This window comes from Ursus arctos, unplaced genomic scaffold (genome assembly GCF_023065955.2).
Source record: "Ursus arctos isolate Adak ecotype North America unplaced genomic scaffold, UrsArc2.0 scaffold_23, whole genome shotgun sequence".
Taxonomy (NCBI): domain Eukaryota; kingdom Metazoa; phylum Chordata; class Mammalia; order Carnivora; family Ursidae; genus Ursus; species Ursus arctos.
Genome location: NW_026622908.1, coordinates 15,024,616 through 15,046,596, shown reverse-complemented (window position 1 = coordinate 15,046,596; position 21,981 = coordinate 15,024,616). Strand labels below are relative to the sequence as shown.

At 36.8% G+C, this 21,981-nt stretch overlaps 1 protein-coding gene across 1 annotated transcript in view; it reads right to left on the bottom strand.

Moving 5' to 3' along the window:
• Positions 1-21,981, bottom strand: part of ANO3 (anoctamin 3) — a 394,322-nt gene that overhangs the window by 77,160 nt on the left and 295,181 nt on the right. The window contains exons 11-15 of the mRNA XM_026512215.4: positions 21,687-21,742; positions 18,135-18,256; positions 13,952-14,086; positions 5,744-5,840; positions 52-112 (exon numbers count right to left, since the gene is read on the bottom strand). Coding sequence (XP_026368000.2) covers positions 52-112; positions 5,744-5,840; positions 13,952-14,086; positions 18,135-18,256; positions 21,687-21,742 — 471 coding nt within the window. The remainder of the gene's footprint in view (positions 1-51; positions 113-5,743; positions 5,841-13,951; positions 14,087-18,134; positions 18,257-21,686; positions 21,743-21,981) is intronic.

Below are 21,981 nucleotides of genomic sequence, written 5' to 3'. Positions count from 1 at the left end.
CAGTCTCAGAAAATGAGGACTAGCAATTAAGTAACAGAAGAACATACTTACCCCAGATTGCCATAAAAATAGCAAAGAAGACTGTCCCTCCATTATCAAACAAATATGTCACCTTAATGGAAAATGAAGCAAAAATACTAGTCACGTATTGATTTTAACAATCTAGCGATTACAGTCTACATTTAAGTTTTATGATTTTTTTTCCAAAAAGGAATCACATTATTTTATGGTTTGTAAATAGAAGATTTGAGATCCTTTCATAGGTCCTGCAACTATTTCATAGGATTCTCTCAAGGGGAGACGTGAGGAATCAACATTTTCCCCCTTTACTTCTTTCTTCCGTCTTATTCCCTTTGGACTTCACCTTCATTTCTGCCAAGAAGGGGTTCTAGCACCCTGAGAAAGTATCTGTGGGCCACCGATTGTCAAGCTAAGGTTAGCTTTTCAGTTGAGGCATACCTAGTTGCACTTCCTGTCATCAAAACACCCAGGACTGGGGAAGTTACAAAATGCAGAATTCCACCAGCGAGCCAGTGCTTTCAATGGAAAGGTATCCCAGTGCTAGCCCGACTTTCTGACATCTTTCAGAATGTGCCATGGGTTCAATAGTGGCTACAATTGTTTTTAAAGAAGTTTCAAATATCATTAAACATTTAGGATATAGTCCAAGCGTTTTTTTGCATCAGACTTTATCTGAATTTTTATAAAGAACAGTGTACAGTTACGTGTTACTGAATACAATATTCAGGGTTGCAAGGATTGTTTGATTTTAATAAATTATAAATTCAACTTACCTTTGCTTCTTTTCATTTGCATAATGCCCTCACTATATTTATATTTTATATTGAGGGATAGTAAACCAATACAGCCAAGCTAATAGATGTTTCGCGGTCATATACATATGTACCATAGAAACTATAGGGAAAACGGGAACAGTATCCTCACAGGAGAGAAAGGCCAATTATGGGCTAAAGAACATTATTTTGAGGGAAGTGGGAATACAATGGTGTCCTCTTTGCACAGTCTACAGTCCAGAGGCTGGGCGATGAGGGCATTAAAACAATACCAATGTGTATTTTAATTGTAATATCTGGACACACTGCAAAACAATAGGTAAAACAGATGAAGGTAGGGTGTGTTTTCCTGTAAAATAAAACATCACCAAAAATATTATATAAAATGTGCTCCTTTTGAAGGTTTGTGGATAGGTGCAAGATGTCCTAGCTGGCTCTAAACTTCTATGGTTGTTAAGGTTTGGAATTTCTAAAAATGTTATAAGAATTGGTTTTCACCACAATCATCACTATATATTACGTACAGGCAAGAAAATGGCCATAAAGAAATTCTCTACAGAGCTCATAAAATTACACCCTGTGGGGGAATCCAGCGTTTTTGTTTCCAAAGGCATCCCACAGAGACACCTGCTACTGCCAAGCAACTGAACAGCTGTCTGCTTTCCTTCAGAACAGAGCCAGTGCAGGAAACAGCCTCTTAGGGTGTCTTTACACCCTACAGAGACTTTACACATGGGGACTTAAAGGTCACCAAGAAAAAAATGGCTCTCCCCCTGCTTCAGAAACAGCAGTGCTTTTAGAAAACGGGCAACTACAAAGCCATGCTTACCAATGATTGTGTTGCATGACAATGATTTGTCATAGTGTAAGCCATATTTTCCTTAAAAATAAAAGCTTTTCATTTTTTTTCTTCTAAGTTTGTTCACAAATCTTTCAGGCATTTTTTTTTTACTCAATACATTAAACATTAATTTTTTTAGAAACACATCCATGAGACACAGTGAGGTATACATGTAATACTCATGTAATGTGAGATTACATATATGTAATGCAAGATAAAGCTAAAATAGGAGTTACAGAAAACTTCAGAAGTTGCCCTAAGGAGGAGTATAAAATCGTTGTGTTAGAGCCACTAAGATATGACAGGTGGGATGTACTATGATATGTGGGAGGCCACGGACCTAAGAAGAATAATTTGAAGCCTGCAGTTATAGCTGGAGATGCTAAGGGTTGCATTTAGGGTGCTGATATATGAGCTGTTGAATGAAAATGGGGGACAGGGAGAAGGAAGAGTTAAGCATAGCATGGATGGCTCGAGCTTCGACTGTGGGTAATTGGCAGGAGAATAAAGGGGGAAAAGGCCTTCTGCCTATTAGGAAAGGGACCCTTGCCTATACAAGAAAGCTCCAGATGAAATCTCAAGAAAATTCCCAAGCAACATAACAGGCTTTTCTAAAAGCAAAGGGAAGCGTGCCCTATCCACAAGTGTATATTTGCAATGAATTATTTTATTAGAAAAATAGCTTGCCTATATGCATAGGGGGACCTATGCACAAGCTTTTAATTCAACAACGTTGATGTGAGTAGGAATAATATATGAAGACAGAAGCAAACTAAGCCTCAAACAAAACTATGTTTAAGCACAAATTCTCCATTATGTTTGACATCTGATTTCTCCTGGAGAACTGAGTGTGGCTAGAAATCAATAAATGTGGGTTTTGTTTGAAGAGGTAAAGTTCTTATTAGGTTGGAAGCTTATAGTCTTGGTCTCTTCTATGTAGTTGCTAGATCTGTCTCTAAAATTGTGCGATGGGTTCAGGATCACATTAGCCCCTGGAAACTGCCACTTACATTCTAGTAAAGCTGGTCTGAGCCAAAGAGAACAAGGCTCTTCTTGGGCAGATTCAACCCTGAAGCCCAGGCTATGACGTGGGAAGGGGAGCAAGGAGCTGGAATTTAGGCTGGAGGTCAGGCCTCTCTCACATCCTCAGTCCTTAATTCTTGGACAGGGCAAAATCTGTGTAACCACCCATGTCCACTAGACCTGCTCACAAGCTGCATCAAACATGGCGACATCAGTAGTCCACACCCAGCCTCCTCCCCGTTCCTGACCAATTATTATTTAGAGCAATATCTTTTTAAAATGTGGTTTGAGGAATCACCTCTTTAAGGGGCTTGTTAACATGTAGAATTCTAAGCCTTACCGTAGACCAATCGATTCTGAATTGTAGGACGTGGGGCCCAGGAATCGACTTTATAACAAATGTCCTTTGTGATTCTTAAACTGACTTTTCCATGAAGTTTGTTAAAGAAAAAATAGCCTCTGTCTCATTTCTGTTGTAGCCGCAATATTGGTATGTAGTCTGAGGCTCATATTTGGTATTGAGTAAATGTTTACTGAACAAGTTAAAAAAAAAAACAAACCAGAAACTAATGACTATTATAAATAAGGCTAATCTCAAGGGCAGAGTCACTCTTAAAATGATATGAAAAAACAATGCAAAACCCATCAATGATTTCGCCTAAAATAAGAAAGCTTAGCATAATGCAAAATGACATTATGGTGTCAGGTGCTTTTAAATGAATGTGCAAATATCACTGAATTACTTAGTTGCAAAAATTTTTTAATTCCCATACTTGTAAATATTAAAGATGACATTAATTTACTTAAATGTTAAACTAACTAATGTTAAAAATATGTTAATGTACTTAAATATAACTTTTATCACATGATGGGACCAATTTTGTTCCACGGAACACAGCCTTTAAATTATTAAGAAAATAATTATGTGTATACGCACATATTTTTCAGTAACATGACATTTAATTTTCTGTTTCTTGTCACAAGTGGTGATGGATTCCATAAGGAATTAACAAGTTTCTGGATAATGTGACTAGATGATCCTAGATTGGTTGGCCTGTTTCTTTGGTAATAATCTGTTCCTTTATTTCTGACACTGTCCATCAAGTAACTTCTCGATGTTTAAGTATACAAACTGATGTTAAAAAATAATGTTATTTCTATCAATAAAGGAAGAGCAATTCTGATTTTTAAGGTATAAAACAAGTAGCTACATTTTACCTTGGCCAGAAGAAAAAATGCAATAGATATTAAATATTTCATCCTGGTAGGATTTATTTCTTGCATTGTGCCAGAAGGTAATAATCTCCTCTGCAAGGAAACTTTCCGCCTTCCTTATAATAGTTATTAAGTGAATTCTTTCTTAGTGTCTCTATCCATACTCTTTTTTACCAAGAAAAGGAGGGATGTAGATACTACATAATGACAAAAGCCCTCTATATATAGTGTTTCCTTGGACAATTTCTTTATCACTCTGCCACTGGGGATATTTCTTATTTTTAGTATTCAGATAATGCTAGTGTGTTTTATTAAATCTGTCCAAGTAAAAGTAGAAATAATATACATAGATAGACAGATAGATAGATAGATAGATTTGCTGGTATCCCTAAGGCTGTCATATGTCCTTGAAATGCATGGGTTAGGAGAAGGACAAGTATATATACACATACCTAATGACTTTAATATGCTTAGCTTTTGCAAAAAGTATTGACAAATGCTTCCCAAAACAAGACATCTTTATGGAAACATTCAAGATAATTCAAAATTAAGCATACATTTAGAAATTAAACTGTAAATAAAACAGATTTTCCTCATGGCTTACATTCACAATAAATAATTCAGAAGCTAATTTCACTACGCTTTGGTTTCATGGTAGGATATTGAATGATTTCTGATTTTATACCTTGCCTTGTCAAAATTAATTGCATAGAGATCTCTACTTCTGAACAAGATGGGGTAACAGAGATCGATTTTACCCCATTCTGGAAACAACCAAAGAACGAACAAAATACATAAGCAACAGATTTCTAGACAGTGGACACTGGGCAAGAAGGGCCATGATCCCTGACAGGTGGGAAACAAATAAGGTGAGCATTAGGATTGCCTCAGGTTATCACACTGAAAGAGTTCACAGGATGCAGATAGGGGCACCCCAAACAGGGCCCAGTGAGCATGTCTGTGAGGAGACCTACAAGGAAAGAACCACCTTAAATGAGTACTGGCACACCCATTCCCACCAGCCAGACTGGAAATCCTTCATTTGCAGGGCATTGGGTATAGTACACAGACAGATCTTGCTTTCAATGTGGGGAAAATTTTGTGCTGGTTACAGTACTGCTATGAACCCAGCTCACAAACCTTAAAAGCAAGACCCCAAAGGACCATATGATTTCCAAGTACCTAAATCACAATATCTCCACACATCCATTAGAATAGTTAGAATTGAAGGACTGTCCATCCTGAGGATTAGTGACTATATGGAAAACTGGGACCCTCATATACTGCAGATGGGAATGTCAAATAGTATAAATGCTTTGGAAAACATTTTGGCAGTTTCTTAGAAGATTAAACAGCCATCTATCATATAATCTAGTCATTTAACACTTAGGTGTTTACCCAAGAGAGATAATAGTGCCTGTCTATATGCAGATTTATAGGTGAATGTTTAGAACAGCTTTATGTAAGATGGTAACTCAAAACAACCCACGGGTCCATTAATAGAGGAATGCACAGACAAATTCTGGTATAACCGTGTAATGCAATACTATTCAGCAATAAAGAGAAATGATCTACTGATAAGTGTTAGGACATGGATGAATCTCAAAATAATTATGCTGTGTGAAAGAAGCCAGGAAAAAATCACACACACTGTATGATTCCATTTATATAAGAGTCTAGAAAATACAAACATATCTAATAAAGAAAGGAAGTAGTGGTTGGCTGGGCACTAGAGTGGAATTGGGGAGGTGTCAATGATATTGATTGTTGAAACTCTTGGGAATATTTAACTTTGTTTGGAGGACTCTTTACTACCTGCTTCCGAGAAAAAGCAGAGTTCAGGAAGGAGAATGTGGGGGCCCACACTTACCTTGGCGTAAATACAGCTTTCGTTGAGTCTCTGCAGCGAGCAGTTCTTATCACAGAGAGGGCACATGAAGACTTCGGTGGCCTTGCAAATTTCTTGGCTTGAGAAACCAAAGAAGAAAAAGAAAGCATGAGACTCCATATTTAAGAGGGTGCTTAGCCCCTCTGGCTAATCGTGTGGGAAGCAGCAAGGCAGGGAGGAGAAGAAATGGACACAGTGGGGGTGGTGATCAGGTAAGGAAGAATTTGTGTGGCTCCAACTCAAATTTTTAGGATGTTTGTGCTAATAGAGATTTGTGTTTTCTTCTTTGGTTTTAGAAGTCTCTGGCAGGATACCGTAATAATAATAGACCACATTTTATACTTTTCAACTACTTGTGGGGCTTGGTTGCAAAGAGAGTTACACAGGATTTCACGGCACTCGGGATAATCTTATGAGGAATACCTGAGGGAGTTTTAACCAAGCTCACAGCTTGGAAGTGGCTGAGCTGAAATCAAATCTGAATATTCTGATTTCTCAAGAATGTTGATCTTTCTCCTGAATCTCACTGCCTTCGAATCACCAAAATGAACAAGATCCATAACTCACACAACTTCATAACTCCCACTACAGTCAGTGGGTGCGTCATGTTCACTGGAAATTTGAGGGAGTGGATTTTTTTTTGCAGTGTCTTGAAACACAGTCACGATGATGTGACATAGTTTTTATTTACTGAATATGTATTATATTCTCTATTACAATTAAATTTTCTAATATTAGTCTCTTCAGTTTTATACCCACTACCTTTTAAAGGTCTCAGCATCCATTATAGATGACTTTGTGATACGAGTCGGACACCAAGAATAATTTCTCAAAAGTCTGCCAACCTGAAAGTTCACAGCAACCTATTTTTAAAATGTTTTGTGCTTTTATCTGTCATAAGTGTCCCTTTCCCACTTAGTAGCCTCTAAATAAACTGTCTTTAATTAAATCTGCTTTGGAAATGTTGAAAGTAATTTAAAGGCTTTCGAAAATATATCTGGAAATCAGCTGTTTAAGAAATAACAATACCAGTTTAATTGGCAGTGTTTATAGCATGATTTGTTTTCAAAAACAGATATATTCAAATGAAGCAAAACACAATGTATATGTTTTTCAAATCTCACTCCAAAGTAGGAATAAATAGTAAGTAATAGTACCACATAGTAATACAGCACTTTAAAGTGGGCAAAGGTGGGTTCACGCCCATTAAGTCTGGTCCTCACTGCAATCTACTGGAATGGTAATTATCTCCACAACTGAGAGGACACTGATGTTTAACTTAAGTAATTTGCTCGAGGTCATACAGCTAACAAGAGGTACTTTGGGGAACTGAGTTCAAGTTTTTGTGATTCTAGGTCCTGTGCCCATTAACTATAACATAGCTAAAAAAGAAAGGTTTATTTCATATTAAAAGCAACTCTCCAGTGAAGGGCATTAAGAGCACACTTATCAAGAAAAGCCCTGAGTAGTGTATAGAACTGATGAACCATTATATTGTATACTTGACACTAACATTACACTGTATGTTAATTGTACTTGAATAAAAAAAAAACCTGGCAAATAAAAAACAAAAAAATAAAAGGAACTTTCCTATGAAACTAGTTTATTAATGGTGACGATAGTATTACGGGTCTAATAAATACTATAATTCTTCTATTCTCACATGCATCATCTTGCTGATAATCAGGATGTTTATATGAAGTAGAAGGAAAGCAAGTAAAACATTCATATTAAAAGACCAAAAGAAAAAGAAGATTATACCTCTTCTTAGTAATACCACTAATTTGTAGGAACAAGAATTAACACAGCCCTTGAAGGAAATTTTGATTAAAATTTCATAATTCACTGTGTTTCAAGAATGACACAACGTGTCCTGCATTGAAATCTCATACTAAAAGTATTAGAGTCAGTTTATACCACATCATTTTTCCCACCTCCCACATGGTCAAAAAAAAGCACAAATCTATCCAAGCACCATGTCTAGAATCCCAAGCCATCAGACTGAGTCCTCTTTTTAATTTCAGAATTATTAAACTCATTTTCTGTAAGTTGTTCAAACTGCAACTTGATATGTAACATCAAAAATAAACAACTTTTGACAACATATTTTTTAGCCTAAAATAAGGAAGTGAATACTATCACAAATTTCTTTGACGTTAGTTAACCACTAGAGGGAGGGAGAGTGTCCAGAACGAGTGTTTCTTCATTCCGTCCTCACAGCCTGATAATAGAAACCGCCACTTGAATTGTGGCTTTCTTTCATTTTATGTCTCTTGTTATATATACACATCAAGGGCTGATTCCAAGAAAATAATAATTACCACCAACTTAAGATAATGAGAGAAGGGAGCGATTTGTCCTTTTGGGGGTGGATGTCAGGACCTGCTCCCAGGTCTTGATGCTTCCTATGATCCTGTTAACATGACAAAGACAGAAGAAGATGCTTGGTGGTGTCTATTTTGAGGAAATGTGAAAACGTGCAAGTAGGCTTAAGGGAAGTAAGAAAGCATGAATAAAACATGATTTTAGAATCAGATACAATCATCGGGAAAAGTAAATCAAATCACAAGATACTACTCTACATCTGTTAGGACCGCTATTATCAAACAAAAAAAAACAAAACAAACATAACACGTGTTGGCAACGATGTGGAGATTTGGGGACGGGGGACGTTTGTACACTGTCGGTGGGACTATAAAATGGTGCAGCCACTACGGAAAACAATGTGGAGGTTCCCTCATAAAATTAAAAATAGAACTACCATATGATCCAGCAACCCCACTTCTGGGTATATATCTAAAAGAACTGAAACTAGAACCTAGAGAAGATATCTGCACTCCCATGTTCATTGCAGTATTATAGCCAAGATATGAAAATAACTCTGGTGTCCATCGAAAAATTAATGAATAAAGAAAACATCATACAAACACACAATAGAATATTATTCAGCCTTAAAAAAGAAGGAAAACTTAATATATGCAACAACATGAATAAACCTGGAGGACACTGTGCTATGTGAAATAAGCCAGGCACGGGACAAATGATGCATGATTTCACATATATTAAGTATTTAAAACAGTCAAACTCATAGAAACAGAACAGAATCATGGTTGCCAGAGGGTAGGAAAGGGGGAAATCAGGAGTTGTTGTTTAACAGGTATAAGTTCCAGTTATAAAGATGAATAAACCTAGAGATCTGTTGTGTGACAATGTGCCTAGAGTTAACAGTACTGTAGTGTGCACTTAAAAATTTATGAAGAGGGTAAACCTAATGTCAAGTGTTCTTTCCACAATTTAAAAAAATCCAATAAAGGTTTAAAGCTTAGCTGACCACTTACTATATATATTCCCCTGACCAAGTCACTTACCTCTCTGAGTATCAATTTCTTCATCTCTAGGTAGAATTAATATCTATCTGGGATATTACATAAGGGATATTGATAATGTGCCTGGAACATCATAGGCACTAAATAGACTTCATTACTGAGGATGTTGTCAGGAGAGGTTTGAGAGGTCCTTTATGACTCAACAGCTTTTGAAAAGGATCACTTAAATTTCTCAGTGAGTTCTAATGGCAAAGAGGAAAGAATGGACCAGAAAGTTGGGGCTCCTGCTCCTTGCCCTGGATCTGGAAAACCATTTTATCTGTCTGCTTGTTTGTTTTCATATTCCTATGATATGTACTCTGCCAGGCAAACATCTGACCACATTTGGTTAGGTAAGACCAAATAACACCTGTAAATATAGATATGTACATATACATATAGTAATAATCTACAACTTGATTGCTACATAATTTTTACAATTAAATACAGGGCAATTAAGAAATATAACCTTAGTTTACATGAACATAGTTGATAGAAACAAACAAACACAACCTAATCTTCAGCTTTTTAATATACCGTTACCTGGTAATAAAAAAGGAACTTAATAAAATAATACTAAAATAAAGCAACACTATTTTAAATAAAAGTCCTGTGTCCTCCCCTGACCTGCCATCATAACTCCTACAACTTAACCATGACTTAACTATGTCTGACACCTTGAATAGAATATTTCAGTTCCATGAAATTTTGAAAGTCAAGATATTCAGTGATGCTTATCTTGGTTTAGAATAGAAAGTCTGACAAGATGTTAATTATAGGGTGACAGAGTAGCAGTAATATAATACCATAAAGCACTGAAGAAAAGAGTTTGCTAATGCCTTTTAAAACACTCCTTGTACTAAAGGTACTTATATGCAAAGAGCCTAATTTACTTTGTTGGTAAATAAATCAAAAGGAATGACAAATCTAGTCCTTTCATTGCCTTTTGTTCATTTTTAGCTTTGTAGGGGTAGAGGAGGGAGTCTACACCACATAGTAAAACTTTGTGAATATGTTCTCCATAGAACCAACCTGAACAGTAGCTACCCATCTAAGAATTATTTTATGTCTCTATCAATTCATTTAAAAACAGTGTTTTTCCCAGATTTCTTCCCATTCCATTTTCCCTCCCTTCCCCTATGGAAGAAATCAGAGAGGGAGACAAACCATGAGAGACTCTTAACTATGGGAAAGAAACTGAGGATTACTGGAAGGGATGTGTGGGGGGATGGGGTAATTGGTGATGGGTACGTGATGTGATGAGTACCGTGATACGTGACTGATGAATTACTGAACTTTACATCTGAAACTGCTGTACTATATGTTGGCTAATTGAATTTAAATTAAAAATAAATAAATAAAATTTTTTTTTAAAAAGTGGTTTTCTAAAACCTTGAAGACTCTACCAAAAACACTGTTAGAACTAATAAATGAATTCAATAAAGTTTCAGAAAACAAAATCAATATACAAATATCAGTTGCATTTCTATACACTAACAACAAACTATCCAAAAGAGAAAAAGAAAACAGTTTCATCTACAACTGCACCAAATAATAAAATAATTATGGCTAAATTCAACTGAGGAGGTAAAAGATCTATACATTGAAAACCAAGACATCGATGAAAGAAATTGAAAAAGACACAAATAAATGGGACGATATTTTGTGCTCATGGATTGGAAGAATTAATACTGTTGAAATGTCTATACTACCAAAAGACATCTACAGATTCAATGCAATCTCTATCAAAATTTCAATGGTAGTTTCACAGAAATAGAAAAAGCAATCCTAATATTTGTGTGGAACACAACAAACCCTAAATAGCTAAAGCAATCTTGAGAAAGAAGAACAAAATGGGAGGCATGACACCTCCTGGTTTAAAATAATATTATAAAGCAATAGTAATCAAAACAGTATGGTATTGGCATAAAGTCAAGCAGAGAAAGACAATTATCATATGGTTTCACTCATTTATGGAACATAAGAGGTAGGAAGATTGGTAGGAGAAGAAAGGGAAGAAAGGGGGGGCGGTAAACAGAAAGGGGAATGAACCATGAGAGACTATGGACTCTGGGAAACAAACTGAGGGCTTCAGAGGGGAGAGGGGTGGGGGAATGGGATAGGCTGGTGATGGGTATTAAGGAGGGCACGTATTGCATGGTGCACTGGGTGTTATCTGCAAGTAATGAATCGTGGAACTTTACATCAAAAACTAGGGATGTACTGTATGGTGACTAACATAATATAATAAAAATATTATTAAAAAATAAATAAAAGATGATGATATTTCCCTAAAAAAAAAAAAAATAGACCCGTAGATCAATGGAACAGAATACAGAACCCAGAAACAAACCCATGTACGTGTGGTCAATTTTTGACAATTTTATACCGTGGAAGAAGGACAGTCTCTTCAATAAATGGTATTGGAAAATTGGATATCCACATGCAAAAGAACTAAACTAAACCCCTATCTTATACCATATGTAAAAATTAACTCATAATATATTAAAGACTTAAATTTAAGACCTGAAACCATAAAACTCCCAGAAGAAAACACAGGGGGTACATTCTTTGAAATTGGCCTTCCCAAGGATTTTTAGTATTTGACACCAAAAGCAAAGGCAACCAAAGCAAAAATAAACAAGTGGGATGGACTGCATTGAACTAAAAAGCTCTGCATAGCAAAGAAAATGACCAATAAACAAAAAGACAACCTACAGAATGGGAGAAAATATTTACAAAACATATATCTGATAAGGAGTTAATATCCAAAATATATAAAGAACTCATATAATTTAATAGCAGAAAAACAAGCAATCTGATTTCAAAAATGGGCAGGGAAACTGAATAGACATTTTTTTAAAGAAGATTTTCAGGTCAACAGGTACATGAAAGAGAGGTCAACATCATTAATCATCAGGATAATGCAAATCAAAGCCGCAGTGAGATATCACCTCACACCTGTTAGGATGACTATAATCAAAGCACTGCTGATGGGAATGTAAATTGGTGCAGCCACTATGGAAAACAATACGGAGGTTCCTTAAAATATTAAAGATAGAACTACCATATGATCCTGCAGTCCCACTTCTAAGTGTATATCCAAAGGAAATGAAAACAGGATCTTGAAGAGGTATCTGCACTCCTATGTTCATTGTAGCATTACCTACAATAGCCAAGATGCGTAAACACCTTAAGTGCCCACTGAAGGATGAATGGATAAAGAAGATGTGGCATGTGTATGTATATATATAACGGAATATTCAGCCACGAGAAAGAAGGAAATTCTGCCATTTGTGACAACATGGATGGACCTTGAGGGCATTATACTGAGATAAGCCAAAGAAAAAATACTCTATGGTATCACTTTAAAGTGAATCTTTAAAAAAGCCAAATTCATAGAAACAGAGAATTAAAAAGTAGTATAAGAAGTGTTTTTCTTTTCAAGAAACTATAACTTCAAATCACAACCTGTTTTCTTAGCCTCAGAGGTTACTGATTTAACAGAATACGAGAAATGCCCAAATAGGGACGGATATTTCCACTGGACACAAGTTTGTTCAGGAAGATGCCTTCTAGAGTGGTAGTGAGCTTGCAAAACACTGAAATAAACCTATGACTAGATGAAATGTGTTTGAACAGTAGGTGTTACTTTGTTTTCAAACTACTTATCATTTGGTATTCATGGAGAGCAAGGCAAGGGCACACGAAGATACCAAATCAAGGAAGCTGGTTATGGGACTGGATTTAACTCTAGGACAATGGAAGTCTTTTGTTTTTTTAGGCAAATTGTTATCCGTACACATATGTATATAATATATACATGTACATATATTTAGAGAAAATTCAAGAAAATGAATTTTTATGATCCCATTAACTGTCATGATTACTACCTAGTAGAAGGTCATGGTTAAAGGATGGACTAAAGGAGAACAAAGTGCTGAGCTTTAAAGGAGGGGAGAAGTGCTTTTCATATTTTGAATTATATCATACAAGCCTGAACTTAATGATATCCTTGTATATATATTAAATAGAACATTTATTATGAGGATTCTTTAATGCATGGGTGAGTCTTATCTCTGCTGAATAATAATGTATTGTCCCTCCACCCAAATCTTGAATCATTTCAACTTTAACAGTAGAATCACCATTCTGATAAATGCTTGATTTTTGTCAAACGTTATTTCACTACTGTCTTGATACCTTAAGTTGATATTAAAAAAATTACAAATATTTGTTTTTATAGAGAATAAGGAGAAAATAGAAAGTGATTTTACGCTCTCAGGAGAGAAGATCACTCAAAGCAGGATTTATGTGCTACAAATATTTTGTTCAGACATCTCTAACCACTTAAGGTTCCCTCATCTGCAAAAAGGAATACTCATCTCCAAGGTGGTAGTGAAGTTGCTATCAAATGGAAAAAAAAAAAAAAGAACATTATTAGGAAGCTCGTCGTATAAGTGTTTAAAGAATTGTAGCTATTTTGATTATTTGAACTACTGTAGTGAGAGGGCATTCTAGACTACCAAATACTATGGAAATGTAAGTTATATAAAACTACCATTGCATTGTTGAATTACTAAGTGGGATATACTGGAAAGAGAAATTTTGCATACAGAGAAACAGTCTTAGAACTTATCCAAGAGAATTTGCATATAAAAATATGGAAATGGCCTTTTAAAAATAGTGCTTTTCTTTTCCCCTCAAAAATCCCAGCAAATAAATTGTAGAACCATGAGTTGTTTTTCATAGTCAGCATTATCATAAAGCTTTTGCCAATCAGAATAAAGGCCAACACATTTTAATAAGTCTGTTAATAGCTCACCTTACTTGACTTCCATTCATTGTAAATATTCCATAGAAAAACACACACAAGCCAACAAGTGCTGCAGGGATCAGCATTCCAGTATACCATCCCAGCCAAGCAAAGTAGAGCCCGATCTTCTCACCAAAGTACAGCCTGCACAAAAAAGCAAACCCTTAGCTTTCAACATAAGCAACACTGCAAATGGTGATGTCACACCTAGTCAGAATTTCAGAGGGACATACCAGCTCAGTTCCTCGTCAGGTCCATCTGTGGTATCTTATCATTCCCACTTGTTAATGAATCCAATGATGGGGGATGCTGCTTATCTTTAAACACTGCCATTACAGGGGCAATTTTATACAATGTGTTCTTTCTGTGTCAAGCTTCTTAACAAGGTTCATAAAACTTTTTATAAGCCAATTATTGCCTTTCTCCATCCTCCTAGCAAAATCTCTTTTTGTTTTCCTCACACAGAGCTGTGCTAAACCATACTGCTTTCATGTAAATTAGAAAAGAGTCTTCCCTGTAGGTAGATGTTGAGAGTAGATTTGATTTCAGTCACCATCTGCACCCTTGGCCAGCCTCCCTTATGCTAGACACAATCATGTCACACCTTCCTCAGCAAAGTTAACTCTGTGGTTCCTGGAGCATGTGAATCTTTCCATGGTCAATGCTGTTCCCTTACTTTGAAATATTACATTTCATCCTCTTCCCTTGTCTGGCTTATATGCATCTTTCACTTTATATCACTTCTTACAGGAAGCCTTTCCTGACTTCCACTGCAACCTCCAGATCTTGCTCCCATACTGCCTCACCCACATTTCAGTGTCCTAAACTTACAATATTAGATGACAATTAACCTGTCACTCTTCCATTCCTCTCCCTCCCCATGAGACTTCAAGTGCTTGACAGTGGACCTGTGTTGTCTTCACTAGCACCCACCAAAGGGAGTATTGAGTGAAGGAAGCTAAGGAAATGAACGTATTTTATTCCCCTTCAGGTGATGAACATAGTTTATATGGAAATAGCAGACGAATAAGACAGTTCTAATGACTATCCAATTGCTCTTTCTTTACCAAGTCTACTGACAATATCAACTGCCACACAGTTTATAAAGCTGTGGTAAGAAATAATTTCTTGAATTCTGTTTGGTCTCCATCTTCTAAATATGGTTACTTAACACAGTTTTGTCCTGGGGATAGTTTTAAAAATTGGCATTTTGCAGTTCATTTAGGAACATTGCCCTGGGCAGTGATTCTTGCTGGGAAGAAAATTCTCTTGGCATTTTTTCCTTGACAAGACAATTCTCTTGGTACTTTTTCTCTTTCTGAAAATCATTCTTTTTCTAAGTCACTCTCTGTATTGTGCCAATTAAACTTTTGCATATTCTACCAGGTAGAGTTACGGAGTCGTCCTCCATTTATCTAAGTTTCTGGTTTTCTCACTGATTTCTCCTAGGAGACATAGACCCATAGACCATTCACTTCTCATACAATGATAATGTTCTAGTTGAGACAAAAGCTTATCATATTAACAGGTATTGCAATAAAGCCATTTGTTCCTTTAAACAAGTGTTCCTCTGTGAAGTAGAGTAGGGTTTTCGCATATATTACTAACATAATGGAATGTATTCATAATAATGACTACAGAGGACTGCACGGACAACCCCCTTAAACAGGCAACGTTATGCTGAGATTTTAAATTACATACTCTTGAAGGTTAAGAGGAACAACAATATTATTTGACAGTAGTTTAATCACCTAAGTTATAGGAGATTTTAGATCTGATTCAGGAGAGGAAGAAGCTGGTTCCAGGCCAAGAAAGCTAATGAAAACCCCCCTGACCTAGAGCACTGGTATTTATAACATTCTAGGATCTCTAGAGGAATCTCAAAAACCCTGCTGAGGCAGAGAGGAATTGCTAGGTTTCTGTTGCTGTCACTCTTCACTATACTTCACCCATAGCCATTCTGTTTTTATCTGTTTTGTATTTTGGTAACAAGCAGGTTCCTAGAGAGCAGGAACACGCCGAAGTGTCATCTCTCCTCTTTTATGGCCTTCGTCTTGGGTAGGCCCTTCATCTCCTCTCTCTTCTTAGCCACTTGAACACAAAATATATGATTTTCATAAGCAAAGTTTCCCTTCTATGTCAATAGCCAAATAATTGGTAATAGTAGCCAAATAACCCTAGTTATTGAAAATAAAGGTTGTTCACTTAAATTACCTGAAGCCACAATAGCAATGCATCCAATAGACAAGAGAATTATTGACACTGAAATGCTTGCTTGAAAACACCAACTTCAGTTTAGTTCCTAATAATAAACATGGTTCTGTGAGCTCGCACATTTCACTGTGTTCACATATCACTAAAATAACAATTCTTTCCTCTCTGTCTCTAAATAAAAAAAAAAAAAATATTAATGGGGTGCCTGGGTGGCTCAGTCAGTTAAATGTCCAACTCTTGAGTTCAGCTCAGGTCATGACCTCAGGGTCATGAGATCGAGCTCCACTTCGGGCTCCGTGCTGAGCATGGAGCCTGCCTCAGATTCTCTCTCTCCCTCTTCCTCTGCCTCTCCCCACTGCTCACTCTCTCCATCTCTCTTAAAAAAAAAAAAACAAAACCAAAAAACAAAAAAAAAACCAACCAAAACAAAAAATAATAATTTTTTCACCTGCATAAATAAGAATCTGATAATTTGTTGTGAGTGACAGAATTAGAATCAAAGCATCTTGATTTTGGATATGCCCAAGTACTTAAAGTCTGAAATAAAAATGGTCTGGTGCTGGATATTATAATTTGTACACCCAGATCATGTTCTATCCTTTTCCTTTCTGCTAGAAGCCCCAGGAGGCTCACCTGCATTGGCTATAGCACTTATGCTCCTTTCTTCTTCTGGATTCCTGAAGGACTCTTTGCCTAACTGAAGGTACCAGCAGGAGATCACAGAGTGGGATCAAAGAGATATTGATGTATTGATTATCCTGACTTTCTCCTTCTTGGAGCATGATCTGCCTGTAGCTGCTTTCTTTCTAAGAGTGTAGCTTCTGTTAGGCATCCCCCACCTCTGTTTTTGACAGGTTTGACCAACTGTTCTCTCCCCTTATTCCTCTTGGCCAAGGTTTGATGAGAGCATCCAGCTTTCGCTAGTTCCTGGAAGCTTCATCATCATCATCCGTTTGCTCCCTTGATACTATTTACACTTCTGTATATATTTTTTTATTAGATTTTCTTCAGATACCCCTTCTGTTCTATCAGTTCTATTAGTTTCCTGCTGGGACAACGTTGACAGTTAAGAGTTATTCTTGATATTTACATTTCATAAACAGTTCGAAATATCAGCATAAATAAACTTATGAATGCTCTTTTTTTCATTCATTCTAAGAATATTTATAATTAGCTAGAAACTTGATTAAGTCCTTTTTAATACGTATTTTCTGATATTTTTAAAAGAACAAATTATCCTTCATCAAAATTAAATAAATCATGAATATAACAGTATCTGGAGACTAAACGAAATTGAGAGCAGTTACTCACTAGAAATATGCTTCCTGGAATAGAATACTCACTAAATTCTTGGTTGAAATACAAATATATGTATAGATGCTATGTTGGTCATTTTCCTCTTTGCTCTCAGATCCGTTTTCTGCCTTTCCCTATTTTGGTTTGTTTCACAGGGAAGTAGATTACACAGTTTCCATTGTAAATTGCTCCTGGTTAAGTTGGGTCAGGAGGTGCTGGAAGACTCAAAGGTGGAAGGAGGGGGTAAAGCCAAGATCTTTCCTTCTCTATTGGTCATCCTCAGGGAGAAGTGGTCATGCCTTCTCCAATACTCTTTCACTTCTCTGTGGACAGTCTTAGTCATGGATGGTATAGCTCCTGCCCAATGGTCCAGGTAGGGGGCTCTGAAATATACTTCATCCTATTTTCCTTCCAACCTCATAGATGTTAGTAATCTTCTGCTGTTGTTAATCTCTGGTTGCCTCACTATTCCTGTCTGATTTCTCAGCTTTCCTGTTCCCCGTATAACCAAATACCTAAATTAAGTTTTTTTTTATTGAAAAGACCTACAGTGGCTTCTTTTCCCCTAACTGTATCCTGAGTAATACAGATGATTTGGTGGGTGAACGAAGTAATTCCAAATCTAGAAAAATGACAACAGAACAGCATAATATATCTTTCATTACTGATCCGCCCACATTACCTGATTAAATCCAGGGGCTGATGCTTATACCACATTCCCCAGCGTGCCCAGCGCTCATATAATAGATGTCTATTATTCTGAGGTCCATGCGTTTTGATGGGTTGGCTACTCTTGTAGGCTCCCTGAAACACATAAGATAAATTCCCTTAGTAAATGTGAACGAAATAGGAATTGCTTTTACTACTTTTTCCTTACAGAACAATTTAATAGCTTCTTGAAAGCTGCAGAAATTGAAAACTTAAGCCCGTCACTGGAATGATGCAGTAAATGCCTTTATATTTCTCTCCTACATTGAAAATACCCTGATAATTCCTTAAAAGTCCTTTCTTAAAGTCCTTTTTTAAACCAGTGAGATCCCTTTCACTTAAAGTAAACTAGAATTTAGTGTTTATTGTTTGTAACCTAAGGTCTTTTAATATAAAACACTATACTTTCACCATCACTGAGAGAAAGAGTTGTAATCTTTACTTCAGAAATTAAGAATATTATTCTACTTTAAAGAAGTTACTCAGTCCCAGAAAATATTTATTTTATTTATAGAAGCTAAAGAAGAAAGTAAAACGTTCAATCAAAAAGTGTAAGAGGTCCAAGTCACAAGTGCTAGTCAAGTTTTTAAATTCTAGAATCCTTACACCTTATTTTAGATAATATATTCCAAAAATGGAAAGATTTTCAAATTCGTTATATCTCCCCTCAAAAATTGTCATATAGGTTGCAATTTTAGACACATAGACTATATACGTCTGATAGAGGAACTGCTTTGCTTTTATAATCAAAAAGGAGGGCAACAGATATGGTAACTATTTTCTAAACCAAAACTTAGGACAGAATTTGATGAACTCCTCTCATTACAATTTGTGATTCTACTTTTACAAACAGCTCAATGAAAATTTAAAACAAGTGGCATTTATGCCTTAGTTTCTTCATGTAGATGATGAAAGTAAGAATCAATATTAATGATTTCCACCATAAAGGGGTTTTGTGAGGGCCCATTTGCACATAAAGTGCTGGGTACATATAAAGTACAAAATCAGTGTTAGTTAATTTAGGGTGTTTGATATATTGTGGCCGTTGAAAAGTGGAAAACTATCATCTGAGTGATCCCAGACAACCAGGGGTGTCTGAAGAAAGAGGACACTTTGAATCACAGTCCACTAGGCTGAAAGGAGGCACATATGTGGATTTCACTCTCTCTGGCTTCCTAATGAAATGGGTAAATTAATTAGGTAAAGTTGGAAGTACAGTTAAAGCGCTGATGGGGTTCAGGGCAGGCTGCCCAAGAATGTGCTACTTTGGCATGTAGATTATTTCTAAGTCGAAAACAATTAAGGACCAATAGGCTCAAGAAGAGTTTTTAACCTACCCCTTACCTGCTCAAAATAATTTAGATAGGAAGCCTATGAGAGGAAGGGGAGCTATTACCAAGGATAACTTTTTTACGAAAGAAGTACTTATCTGCACGGTAAGTAGCAAGCATTGGTTCACCCAACATTTGCCCTTCCATCGTCCTGTGGATTATCTCCCTCCCAGACCCCTGCCTTCTTCTTTTTAGCCCAGGACAGCATATAAACCTCAATTCCCGACTGCTGGAGAGCCTCTCATGTCTTTGTGGGGATCTGTACATGTGTAATTAAATTTGCTTTTCTCCTATTAACCTGCTTTATGTCAACTTATTAGGTCAGCCAAAGTACCCTGAAGGGAAGAAGAGAAAAGTTTTCCTCTCCTACAGTGCAGTTCAAGTTTTCTTCCTTAAGAGAGCCCAAGGCGTTTAAAGCCTAAAGATTAGAAGCTCAGGAGATGAAAGTGAGGATCCAGATTTCAAGCGTGGTTACATCCACTTGGGAAAGCTTTGTTTGCTTGTGCAATTGGACTGATCTGTTAGGGTAGACTGCCCTGAGATTGGGTAAGTAAGGGAAGGTGAACCAAAATCTCAGCTTTCTTTCAGTCATTAATGATAATTTTTCTAGAATACTTGACTTTTCTTCCCACACTCCGTGGGCAGACATAGGCACTTCCTGGGTCTTGGGGGCTAAGCTTAGAATCCCTAGTACATCATTGTTCTAATTCTACTCAAGAACTCAACCATACTGTTCTGGGTTGACAGTGACCCTGTGTCACTGCAGTGATGACCCCTGCTTGCCCACATGTTTCCATCCCTATTCAGAGGACCATGTGCACTCAGTGACCACCCCTTCCCATCCTCATGATCAGTCCCTACTCCAAACAACAGAGAAGAATAAACAGGACTATTATTTATAACCTATTCTAAATAGGTTCCAAATTTCACACAAGAAAGTGTCAAATGAGCACAGACTAGTTATGCAGAAGAAATTACTTACACAAAGAACAAACCAAAATTTCCTTTGCCATAGAAGCTCTTCCAGGGCCTTAGGTTTGCTACTCTGAACACGTTACCACTTACCGACTATGGCAAATCTGACATGGTGTTAATTTCTCTGAGCCTTGTTTCTGCATCTCTATACTGAGAAAATAATAATATCTACCCCTCCAGGGTTATTGTCAGATTAATGGGAAAATACATGCACAGGGCCTGTTGCATGAAAAAAACCTAACATACTGCCCGTTATTATTATTTCCATTCCTACTGTAAGTAAGATATTCATACCACAATGAATAGATGCGTTGGGGTCTGGCTTCCTGGGCTTAGACCTGTGCCTTTGGTATTTAACTTCTCTGTGCCTCCATGATCTAGCTATAAAATGGAGCTATTATTATTCTCTATCTTAAGGGGTTGTTCTAAGGATTAAATGAGATAATCCATATAAAACACTTAGCTCCGTACCAAATAGGAAGTGCTCAATGAATTTTATCCTTCATGAGTTTTACTAGACTGTGAATTCCTCAGATATAGGGGTTACATCCTGTGAGTTCTCAGCTTTTATACATAGAATTGATGGGTTCTGAGACTGCATACCTCAAACCTCTAAAGACCCCAATCTCATTTTAAAATGCAAAATTGCCTTAAAAAGAATACAGTGTGTGTGTGTGTGTGTGTGTGTGTGTGTGTTGGGAGAAGATGTTCAAAACTGATTCAAATGTCATTCATGACTCACAGGCAGAACTCACCACAGCTTGGAGCAGGTGTTTCTAACTTAAAATTGGTAGACAGGTAATAACCTGGCAGAGAATCAAGTAAATAATGGGGTGTAGGTTTTAGGTTTGGGTTTGTCTGAGATTTTCAGGTATCCCAAAGTAGTAGGCACAGAACCTGCCCTGTTTGGGAGTGGTGTGGACCCCAAGTTAGGAAGCACGGAACTCTGTGTTGGAGCAGAGGGTGTTGGTCAGAGTGGTTGAACCATGTCCCTGAGTTCCCTCTGGCGCTGGGACTCTCGATAAGGGAAAAATTGCACAAAGGTTCTGGAGCACTGGGGCCAGTGTGCAGTCAGAGATCATAATGGGCGCTGAGAAAGGCCCAGGGCCATTCATTGATTGAATCCTCCTAAGAGAGGTGGCCAGACTTTAAAAAAAAAAAAAAAAAAAAAAAAGGGTCACCAATGAGCATGAGAAACTTTTTTCTAAAATGGAAATTACCTCGTGTGGGGGGAAAGCTGCTATATATGAGCCATTGTTTATAAGTTTACAGATACCTGGAAAGAGAAAAAAAAAGAACAGTTCTTGAGTCAGTCAAATGAAGACTTCCCTCTGTAGCAACATATATAAATTTGGGAGAACAAATTAATTTAAAAACTTAAAGTAACCCAAATGACACGCATAGCCACATCACCTCTGAAGGCAGGGGACTGTGCAAGAGACTAATTCTAAAAAGTCTATTTGTGTCCTTACAACATGAATCAATGGAGATTTGTAAGATGTCAATACATGGCTC